The following is an 11,428-nucleotide window of genomic DNA, read 5'->3' on the forward strand; positions in this document are numbered from 1 at the left end:
ACTTTTGAGTCACAGCACTCTTTGATTACTTTTGAATAGTAGCTTGAACCGATAAATTTAAAGGTTCCCTTTCATAAGCGGTATGTAGTTGAAATAAGATTGGTAAAAATATACAATATTGCTGAGACTCAACTACCATAAATTAGAAAATTTAGCGTTTAATACACACTTGCAATCTGGCGCAAGAAATAAAACATTTTATTGAAGCGTATGTAAAGTATGTCTTGCAAAGACAACTTAAAATGTTCGACATCCCCTTTTTAATTAGTTCATCATCGGTAAACCCCAAACATCCCGAGGGCATTCTAATACACATAATGTTTGCGGTTTAAGACCGAAGGGAGTCTTGATAATGTGATGGCACGCGGACATAGAAATCAATGCCGTGTCTAATTGTCCCTAATTGTTGCCGATGCCTCAGGCCGGCCACAAGCGGCACATTAGCTAATTGCCCAGAGGAAGGCGAAGTGTCATCTCTCCGCGCCCGATTAACTTCCAAGTTTCCGTTCTTCTTGTACTTAGAAATTACCTTTATGCATCTCAATTAAGAGGGTGCTGCTAGGTCAAACTAGTCATACAAGTATGCAGCCACATATTTAAAATCCAGAGATTGTTTTTTTGGTTTTTACTTTTAGGCGCCTTTTGAGAGATTCCAATATTAGTTTAATTTTTAATACTTTTACTTTCTTTGAAATCTCAGCTCTTTAAGTATTAAGTATTAAGTAATATTAAAACCAAAGCTGAATAAACGATTCTAAAATTAAACTAAAGTTCTTGGATTTGGTTAGATTTGTTTGAAATACTAAATTGAACATAACCAGAAAATAGTTAAACAATTATTTATTACGAAAGTTATATACTAATTAATTTATAAGCCTTAAGCATTAGTATAAGTCTATTCGCTATCAATGAATCTAATTACTTGTTCTAATATTTCCATTTGTAGGCAGTCAAAAATATCTTTACTGCATTTCCTAAGTCATAATCTGACTACGTCGACCCACACAATTTATAAAGTGTTTAAGTTAAGAAGCAAAGTATTTTGACAGACACCTCCAATGGCGTTCGGAGAGTAAGGGTCCGGCAAAGTGACTGGATTCCATTTTGATGCCAATGACTGTCAACAACCTTTGACATTTTGCAATTTATCTGCTTACAAAGCAAAAATTAATGCCACAAGTGGAAAACATTGAAGCTGCTTCAAGGTAATGAGCAGTTACTAGGGGAAAATCAAAATGGAGGAAAAGATACTAAAAGTAGAATATAAAAAAAAATCAATCCTTGTTGTTGACAGCGTTTCTTTATCCCCTTTCTTGTGAATGGAAAAAGGTATTTACCAGAAATTACCCCAGGTCCTTGGAAAAGAAATAGGCATAGCCCAATGGCATGGAAAGTAAAGAAAGAAAAACTTAGTCACTAACAAAGCCCAATTGATGTTCTTCGGACTTTATTGTCCAATAAACAGTTGACAAAAAGAACAACAGTGACATAATGCGTAAACAAGAGTATAACCCTTAAATTTGACCTAGAAATATTCATTATTTTCATAGTGACAAATTAATCTTAGGGAAACTATATCCTAGGGCCCTAATTACTACAAAGATGGCAGTGAAAATAATAACAACAAAATTGGCCTTGCCTTGGATTTGCAATTCCTGCCAGCTAAATGTTTACCACTGGCCTTCGGAATAAATGAGCTGGAGGAAAAACTTGGTAGTTAGCAGCCATAACAAGTTTCCAAGCTCGAGGAAAGTTTATTAATTGAGCCTATTAGTTCGCTTCTTCTTGTTACGAGGAAAGACATGATGAACATTTTACAAAACCATTTTAAATTAGCAGAGAATTTCGAATTTTATGCAAAATGGCATATTCTTCAGCAATGATAGCTAAATATATTAAAAAGGAAGATATATAGTCAAGTTCGCCGATATATTCTACAGGCTGTTCATAAAAATCACAATACAATTTTTATAAGGGAAAACCTAAAATACAATACACAGCCAAATTTGTTAGAAATTAAAGTAAGATATTCTATGCTTATCTGTATGACAGTCGTTTTTATTTTTATATGATAATAATTTTAGAGGATTCGAGAATTATTTTGGGGTTTCATTTTAACCAGCTTTTACGTTTTCAAGGAACAAATATATGTTAAGCCTGTATAAGAAATATGAATTTAAAATCGTGAGGTGCCTTAAACCTTCTCGATTTTATCCCTAGGTAAAGCTATCAAGAAAATCCCTAAAAGAGCATACCGACCAGTGGTTTGTGGTGTTTGCTTAAACATTTTGCTGGGCAATCAAATCGGCAACAGGACCTTGGGGCGTGAGAGGACTCAAGGATAAGCCGAGCCGGTGGGGGCGGGGCTTTAGGGGGAAACGGAGCGGACACAGTTCGTTGATTTTGTTACAAATAATTTAAATCTATGTCAACATTCGGAACGCAACGCGATAATAATTCATTTTTGCCTTTCGCCGTGGCTTCGTGACAGCTAATCACTAGACAGAGATGGTGATAGACAGTCAGTCAGACAGAGAGGGATAGGGAGTGCGACTGGCGGACGGACAGAAAGGCAAATACAACCATTTTGAAAAATGGCGTCATGGCTGCCCGATTTCCGTTGCCTTGTGGGCTAATTTGATGGCTCTTTTTTCGTTCGGTGGTTAAATTAAAAACAACATTAAACCAATAGGTCGCTTATGATGACTGCTCAAAAACAAGGACTTTATCGCGTCGAACATAAATTTAATACAACTTGCCATCATGCTTATTGGTGTGTGCACATGCGAGACGCCATCAACGGCCATTGTTTATTTGTTTCGATTAAATCGCTTTAATTTCATTAGTTTCCTCTTTATTGTGTGTTTTGTGGTCCGAGTTCCTCATCGAGTTGTTTGCATACAATTACCCGCGCTTAAAAAGTGCTTATTTTATTTTTTCTTTATCTGTGACAAATGTCAGACATACGATTTTATCTTAGCTGTTTAATTATTTTGAATGCTGTTATGAATTCAATGAATAATAAACATTATGAATTGTTGTTAAAGTCCTCCGTTAAAAGTTTTAAAAAAATACATTCCTGATTGGCCGTCTAAAGAGCGGTTTTTATTTATATATTTGATAGACTAAATTAGTTAAATTAAAGAAAAAATGTATATTCAATAAATAAGTTTAATGGCTATATATTGTGTGTATTAAATTGCACATTAATTGGGCTGTTTATCTAGATGATATACAAATTCAACTTTTTTTATTTTATTTTATATATTTAACTCTAAGTTACACTAGCTACGTAAAGGCTTACTAATATAAGCGGTCTTCCTGATCGCTGACGACATGTGAAGGAGGACAATGACCGACTTCTGCTTCCGGCTTAGTAGTTATCTTAAAACCTTCGGGGTCTCTCCATAATGCAAACAATGCAACCCGAGAAGAAACAAATTAGAGCAAGAAAATCTTTTATACTTTAGAGCATATGCATATAAAAAGAGTACACTCTGAAAGTTATAATGAATGGAAATAATGGAGCCGCTGGTGAATAATCCAACACCATGTTTTTCTTGGGCGCACTGTTCTGACGCAAATTGTTTCCTCCTTTCAAACCTGCCTGTTTTGTATCGCAATTTGCATTGTAACTTTTTGTGTCAAGACAATAGTAAAAATTTCCCACGCCTTTTAGTTTTTATTCCTCACGATTCCTGTCGGCATATCACAATCAGTCACAGTTGCGATTGCACATGACAGCACAGCTGGAATGATGTAGAAAACATTTCAATTATAACATAAAACATTATCTTTAATATATACTTGCATTTTAATAAATTCGGCTAATGGAAAAAATGTATCCCGTTTTTGTTACATATTAAATTATTTTTTCCCTATCTGTAGGCTTCAAAAAATGTAATTGAATATTATAGCTGTGCTGAAATCAGTATGTATCAGTATATAAGAAATTCCTATGTTATTTCCATACAAAAAAGCGCTATTGTGATGGAGCTCTAAGGCTAAATAGGATTTCATAGCTATAAAACCGGGAGTTACTTTTTTTTTTTATCAATTTGTTGGCGAAACCTGAGAAGATGTCAGGAAGGATAATGAGCCTAGATTTGGGAATGCGGAAATGCCAGTAAGCTTGGAATTTGCCAGCGTAGAAAATCAGCTTAAGGCGTGCATGACATTTGAATATATATACATAATTTGTGCGCTCCCCTTTTGGGTTCACAAAGACTTAAAGATGGAAATTCAGCATTTGACTAAGAAGCAAAAAAGACCATGGGATCTTTATAACAAATTGAAAAGCATTACGAAAATAAGTGAGAAAGCGTCACAGTCTAGATTATTATGATTGCAGATAAATTGTAAATAAAATGTAGTATGCCAATAAAATGTTACATATAGTAGTAGTAATAGTTTCTCATAGAAAAATTGAATTTATTCAACAAATTCACAAGATCTATAAGCCTAAAGTTAACCCAGGTACTTAAACCAGTCATCAGATTATAAACAATAAGTTATAAAATGGACTAACTCGATTAAAATTATATTTTATTAAATTTCTAAATTAGATTTGGCCTTGGCCAAATCAATTAAATGCGCAATTGTCGTGAGTGTTATGAATATTCACGAACAATACGCTACGAATTTAATAATTAAGTAGTTTGAATACAAATGTGGCCCAAAGCTGGTGACGCCAGGAGCTCCAGCAGCTAATGTCCTTTAGCAGGAGAGGAGCCAGAGGTTGGCAACCAAACCAGAAAGTATTCAGCCGGAAAGAGTTGGCTAGCGAGATACATGCCCACGGTCCGCGTCTAAATTAACATCTGAATTATTTAGTGCCAACACTTGTGTGGGCAATGTTTGGATTAGAGCAATGTGTATTAGGTGCGAATGACCAGGCGGGGATTACCCTAAATGCGAAACTGTGTAATTTGCCTAAAAGCGTTGGTCCACACACCACTCTTTAATATGGTATAGCGTTTATTTTGGCTGCTCTTTAATTGCTAAAAAGAGGCTGTCATGGTAAATACGTTAAAATAAAATATTATATTATTTAGAAGATTTATATTAGTTCTTTCGCTTACTTAAACATTTAAATAAAACAGAAGTCATTGCGTCACTTAAGGTTTGGCGCTATATGTAATATCCAATTTTAAATTTAAAAAGTACAAGACAAAGTCAAAAACTTTGTGCACCTGTGCCCGAAGGTTCTGTCTTGTTTGTTTGCTTTATGATCCTTTTTTCTTTTACTTCTCAAAACGACTGCGACAGCTGTATTTTGTTTTGGTTTTTCCCAAAGATGGATATGGTTGTCCGTTGAGCAGCTGTGGCAGAAAAATCCCAGTCCAGTTACTGCTCCCATTGTGTATGCCAAACGTGTCAACAATTTTGCGTTGGACACTGCACTGAAGCTTACTCGGTAATTTTATTAAATGCGGTCGAAATCGAAACAGATATTTTGTGGGTTATTGAGGAGGAAAAACTATAGAATTAGGGAAAGAAGAGTGGTGCAGCGGTGCTGCCAAGTAGCGCAGTAAAGCCAGCAATTGTCAAAAACATGAAGATCGTTAGTACACTTCCAGCTATCAACTGCAATGGCGAATGAGTGGTCGTTAGTCGTTTCAATTCTCAAGTTCGAAATACTTACGAATTGGAAAGGCCTTATGTTGCCCCAGCCGGCAACAATGGTGTTCGACGGGGCACTGACGGGCAGCAAAAACTGATTGTGCAACGCAGTGGCGAACGGTAAGGCAAAAGTACCTCCCTGTGATAAAAAATATATAGTTAGAAGACAGTATATGCCGACCATTAGAAACAAAACCAATATCTACAGAAGCGCTTATAGTTTTTATAATAAAATTGGTTAACTATCATAGTTCTATGCGCTGATAATATCTGACTATTGAATTCAAAATGTTATAATTAATATTTATATTTATAATTTAATTATAAGAATTTTGTTTAAGTCAAATGTTGTTTAAATTTAAGTTAAATTTTTAGATATTAAAATCAATACCGAAAATAGTCAAATGATAAATTAAAAAAAAATGTTAATATTTTCATATTTAAAATAACTTAAAACCAATAAATGTAGAAAAGGGCGAATATTTTGTATTTACCAGTAAAAGTGTACATATAGGTATAACAATCGTTTACCAAATTTGAGTATCAATTAGAAGTAATTTATTCGTTCAATACGAGATTTATTTTGTGTTTTTGGACTACATTATCTTTAAACTGTCATGAAAAAATAAGTTCTTTTATTTTAAAGATAATATTGTAATGTGTATGATGGCTTAAAGATAAACCTGATTGAAGTTTGCGATTCAATTCGATCGATTGGAACAAATTTGCATACTCCGGAAGAGAACAATGTGCTCTTTTTGCCCCCCAAAATATTAATTTTTATTATTTTTGGATAGCACATTTGACATTTCTTTTCTTTATTTAAGAAATAAATTTTGGTCGGAATTTTCGTAATGTAATGCATTATTTGAATACTGTCTTTGAAAGAACCCCACACTAAAAATAAGATTTCTTTTAAACTTTACTAAAACTGTATAGTTTCGGCCAATAATACGTTATTATTGAAAACAAGTTTTTTTTTAGGAATACACGGGGAAGAGTGGGTACGAAATACGAAGATAGTCCCCAAAAGAATTTGTTAAAAATATGAAAACATGATAATGAATAAACGAATGACTCGGAATATTATGGTCTTCAATTTTAAACCAGTAATTCTTGTATATTTCATTGCAGTGGAAACACTCACCGCTTTGACTATGGTGGGAAGTGCGATCTTGGCCACAGTGGTGGCTGGGGAAAGGTTCGTGAGCAGGGTTCCAAACAGGGCGCCGCACACAAACTGAAGCGGTCCTGAGCCGCCCTCCGGATTGGTCATGGCCCCGGCCACCGCCGCGTTCAGACCGCTCTGCTGGGCACAGAAGACGCAGCTGAAGGCGGCGCCCAGCATGAAGATGTCGGCCCAGGACGTGTTGGTGTTCACCGCCTTCCAGCCGAGGAGCGAGGGACTGGTGCCCTCCTTCTCCGGCTGCCGGCACACATAGTACTTGCAGAAGAAATAGTTGGCCGGGATGGCAAAGAACAGGATGGCCATGCCAATGGCCGGCACCGAGAGACCGGACTCGGTGCCGGAGTTTATATTATCCCAGCCTTGGAAGAGGCTCGGATTTCGAGTGGCCACCAGTATGAACAAAATGAGTATCATGATGAAGACCAACATGGGATATACTCCCCAGGACCCCATTGCTTGTCTCTTATCGTACATTGACTGGCGGAAACCCGCCCTGTTGCCCTCCAGTTCGGCCAGGTCGCGTCTCACACTGCCACCGAAAAGTCCAAGGAAGAGGGTTTGTATCCAAAAGACCATCACGAACAGCCCCAAAAGCGCCGGTACCACCATCAGCAGCATCATGTTCTCAATACTTAGAAACCTGGGGAGAAACAAACAAGATCGTTATTTGGCAGTCCTTCTCGGCAATAGCAAACCCATAATAGCAACCAGAAAGTATCGCAAATAACACCATTGGGATTCACGAAGGGCGACAGACTGCCCGCCAGTGTGGCAGTGTAGCAACAGGTTAGATAGATTCCGATCACTGGACGTGTCGGATATGGTTTTCTGCAAATTATGCAATTAGTTTTTGAGTCACATTACTATGAGTATAGACTCACGATCCGGGTTCGTATCGCCTTTCATCAGAGTTCATTTTCACAATGCCAGCCTGAAAAAGGTATGGATTATGCTAAGTTGAAATTAGACACCGGATTGTATGGAAAATCAGATTCTAAACATTTTATTTCACGAAAATTTTGTGTAAGCTTACAATTTTTTTTTAAATCTTTAGTAAATTTAAAGTTAATTTAAGGCGTTTTTAATAAGCCGATGTTTTTATAAAATTGTATTGGACCAATACGTTTTTTTGTGCTTCAATATTAAACCAGGATAATTCGCTTTTAAATTGACCAAAGTGCAATTTTTACTATGATTGACGGGTTGTAAAAGATTTTAGTTTTAAATTTTTGCTATGACAGCTATATGATCGTCCGAATTCAGCGGTTTCAGCGGTCAATTACTACATGCAAATAAATGATGACCAAATTGCTCATAACTGAAACACACATTCGCGAACATGCCTAGATCGACTTGGCTAATGTTCCTGATCAAAAATATATATACTACTTAATGACTAAAAATATAATACTCTCTGAAGTACCTCGAATAATACCCCTCGGCAAGGTTATACACATTTGTATCAAAGTTTGCTTGAAATCGAGTATTTAGGTATAATGCTTTGTATATAATCCGATGTCTAATCATAATAAGACCATTTGCTTACATTATCGTATTCTGTTATAACAGCTTGGGCCACCTTCATCCAAAAGGCAGCGGCTATAGTGGGGCTCACCAGAAAGGCCAGCAGAAAAACGGAGATGGTCATGAAAATCTGCAGACTGCGGAATGGATGTCTTTAGTGGTGGAGTTTCGCCATTCAATCGCTTTACTGACTATCTCAGGCTGCTACCCACAATGCTGGCAACACACACGCCCAGCCGTTCACTGAGCTTCGAACTGTCCATCATAATGCCCATGAAAGTGGCGCCAAATACCAAGAATATTAGATCCGTATAGTAGGAGGTGCTGACTTGGCCCGATCCGGCTATGCCCGCAATGGGTATAAATACAATGTAGAGAAAGGCTATAGCTCCTCTGGCCATCAAGTTGAGAATGTAGATCAGGTACAAACATAACGATATGTATATAAAGCGGCATATCTGCAGGATTAAGATTGCAGGATCTACTACGAATTTTTTAGCAAGCTATCCACAATCTTACCAACACTGGATGTCCAGCTAAAATGGGTCCAAGTAGTATGGGTATGACTAGAAGGAGAACACCTTTATAGTGAAATTTACAGAACAATCTTCGATCATCTTGCTCCTCCAAAGGAACATCACCAGGTTTGTAATCTTGAGTACTTGCGGAGCAGCATACATTTTATTATATATATGTTGTTACTATTAATATACTTACGCCATTTATTTAAACTACTTAAGTTTTCTCGGATTTAAATTTGGTTCTATTGACTGACTTTGGACTGCTTGCTATGCTATTTTCCATAAACATACAAACATACATATTTGTGTTATTGGACGCATGAAATAACGCCCAGTGCTTTTTTCATTTTAAAAATATTCCCGAGTGTTTTTTTTAGAAATAAAAATGTAAACGTTAGTTTAATTTATTTTATATTTAGACATGAAAACAACTAGTTACTTTTTTACGTGCTTGGAACTCAGTGAAAATGCCTTTTTTTGCAATCGCACACTTTTTTTTTTAATTGAATCTACTCTTCAAAAATATTTGAGTATCTTACCATTTGATTATGGCTGTAGAAATATGTATTTAGCTGGTCGATGGAATCTTTATTGGTAAAGTTTTTTTTTAAATGGCCAAGTTAACTCACGTAGTAGGTCAAGATTTGTTCACTGACTGAAAACTGCAACGCGAACAGCAGCAGGGAATTTGGCCAATAAAAACTTTCGTCGGCAGTGCGGTGGAAAATAAAAGACACTGTGACTGTGACTGCGCCCGTGACTGCGACTGAGATGCACTGCATTGTGGGTCGATTCCGATGGCAAGCGCAACTTTGTTGGACCACGTGGCGCGTAACAACGCGCGGTCGTCGGCGATTTTGCGTAACTATTCGCCGTTCTGCTTCGTTAGTGCCTGAACAGGAGGACTGCGAGTCCTTTCGCAATGGGAGCGGCTTAAAGTTTGCCAGTTGGGCCAAATGGGGTTGTTACTGCAGATAGCATTGAATCAAATGCAAGAGCACTTTTAGCGTGCGTCAGCCAACTGTCATTACCATTTTCTTTACCTAACATATACGGGTTTTATTTGTAAAAAGAAAAACTGAGCTATACAATTTGACGATTAAGCTGAAAACCAATTTAATTGAAACTAAATTAGTTTTCTTTTTCATTACTTTCAGTTGCTTATAGCAAAAATTAAGTTATTGTTTACCAATAATATCAAAAATTAAGCTAAGAAACCAGATTTTGTACAAAGGCCAATACCTTATAAGAAAACCATTTGGGAAACTCGTTTATTTTACATCTAAGAAGATATAAACTAAAGTACAAGTTCATCAATTAACCCATCTTTTCATATTTTTTTTATTCTTCATTGATTAGACCTGATCTTAAAAGTCAAATAGAAAATCAGATTGTGTAAAGAGGACTTTATTATATAAAATATAATTTTACATTTTAACATATTAATAAGTTGTAGAAAAACGTGTGTACCCCTAAAGATAACGTGATTAGAAATACTTACTAATCCACGAGTTGTGCAATATCCGAGGCTGACAAAATTACTGTCGAATTACCACTCATTCACTCGATTTAAAAATAATGTGAAATAATGTTATTTTCACCACAAATTGAAAAGTAAACAGTACTATCCCGCTGTCATGTATAAATTTCATACGCTTTCAGCTGGTATTAAATTCACATCTTTTCAGCATCGCATAACGAAACCACTCATAACACGGAGTATTTAGGGGCGCCAACATTTCGACAACGGGTTTGTCGGATTGACACTCGGTGCTTTGGCGTTTTAGTGGCGATGGCAACCATGCGAAACACTAAAGGAAAGAATCCATAGACTAACTGGCCAAACAGCCAAAAGAAAAAAGGCAACGCCAAAAGCGGAAGTTGATTGACTCCTTTTGGAAATTTTTTCCATACGGAAGGTTGATAAACAAAAATGGCCGACAAGGCTCTTTCAGCTCTTCATCCGTCGGCTATTGTTGTTATTTGCCCGAGGCGGGCTGACAAGCCAACATGACGTGTATACACATAACGAACGAACCATTTCTTGATTACGGTTAACACACGAATATATGATGGATGCTTGAGTTTTATGGCTGAGAACTCAAAAACCTGGACCTCTGCGCAATTTGCCATTGTGTTCTTTATTTTTGTTTGCTTTAAGTTTCGACAATTTGCTTATGCTCTTCAATAGCCCCTTGAACACTCCACACACTATTCAGGCTAACTTGCGGCACCGTCCTCCAAAGAGCCCCCATCCGGGCCAGCAGCGCGGTTGAGTCTCGAGTAGCATTTCGCCTGTCACGGCGAGCTGGTTGTTCAGAATGGCGGCACATCCAGTGGTTTGGAGCGATATCCGCAGCTTCTGCTGCTGCTGGAGGGCCCGGCAATAGGCCAGCTTGTCTGGCTCTGGCTGCTCCTGCAGCTCCAGCTCGATTTGAGCCTGCCAGTTGGCTGTTTGAGTGTCCTGCTGCATCAGGACCAGGGGCAGGAACACCATCCATCCGCATGCGGTACTCGGGGACGTGTTCATGGCGACAGCTACCAGGCGACTGTGCTAATGGGCGGTTCTGCA

At 37.3% G+C, this 11,428-nt stretch overlaps 2 protein-coding genes across 2 annotated transcripts; both read right to left on the reverse strand.

Annotated features, from left to right (window-relative positions):
* Positions 1-5,135: 5,135 nt before the first annotated feature.
* LOC128261338 (protein I'm not dead yet) lies at positions 5,136-9,204 on the reverse strand. The gene is made up of 9 exons (XM_052994991.1): positions 9,053-9,204; positions 8,855-8,996; positions 8,528-8,793; positions 8,358-8,472; positions 7,693-7,742; positions 7,520-7,639; positions 6,770-7,451; positions 5,645-5,761; positions 5,136-5,586 (listed from the first exon to the last, which is right to left on the reverse strand). The coding sequence occupies exons 1-9, from the start codon at positions 9,055-9,057 to the stop codon at positions 5,488-5,490; spliced, it is 1,596 nt and encodes a 531-aa protein (XP_052850951.1). The 5' UTR covers positions 9,058-9,204; the 3' UTR covers positions 5,136-5,487.
* Positions 9,205-11,011: 1,807 nt separating this feature from the next.
* On the reverse strand, positions 11,012-11,428 carry LOC128262265 (uncharacterized). The gene has a single exon (XM_052996425.1). It carries the CDS (start codon positions 11,384-11,386, stop codon positions 11,072-11,074), a length of 315 nt encoding a protein of 104 aa, XP_052852385.1. The 5' UTR covers positions 11,387-11,428; the 3' UTR covers positions 11,012-11,071.

Source organism: Drosophila gunungcola, unplaced genomic scaffold (assembly GCF_025200985.1).
Source record: "Drosophila gunungcola strain Sukarami unplaced genomic scaffold, Dgunungcola_SK_2 000001F, whole genome shotgun sequence".
NCBI lineage: Eukaryota > Metazoa > Arthropoda > Insecta > Diptera > Drosophilidae > Drosophila > Drosophila gunungcola.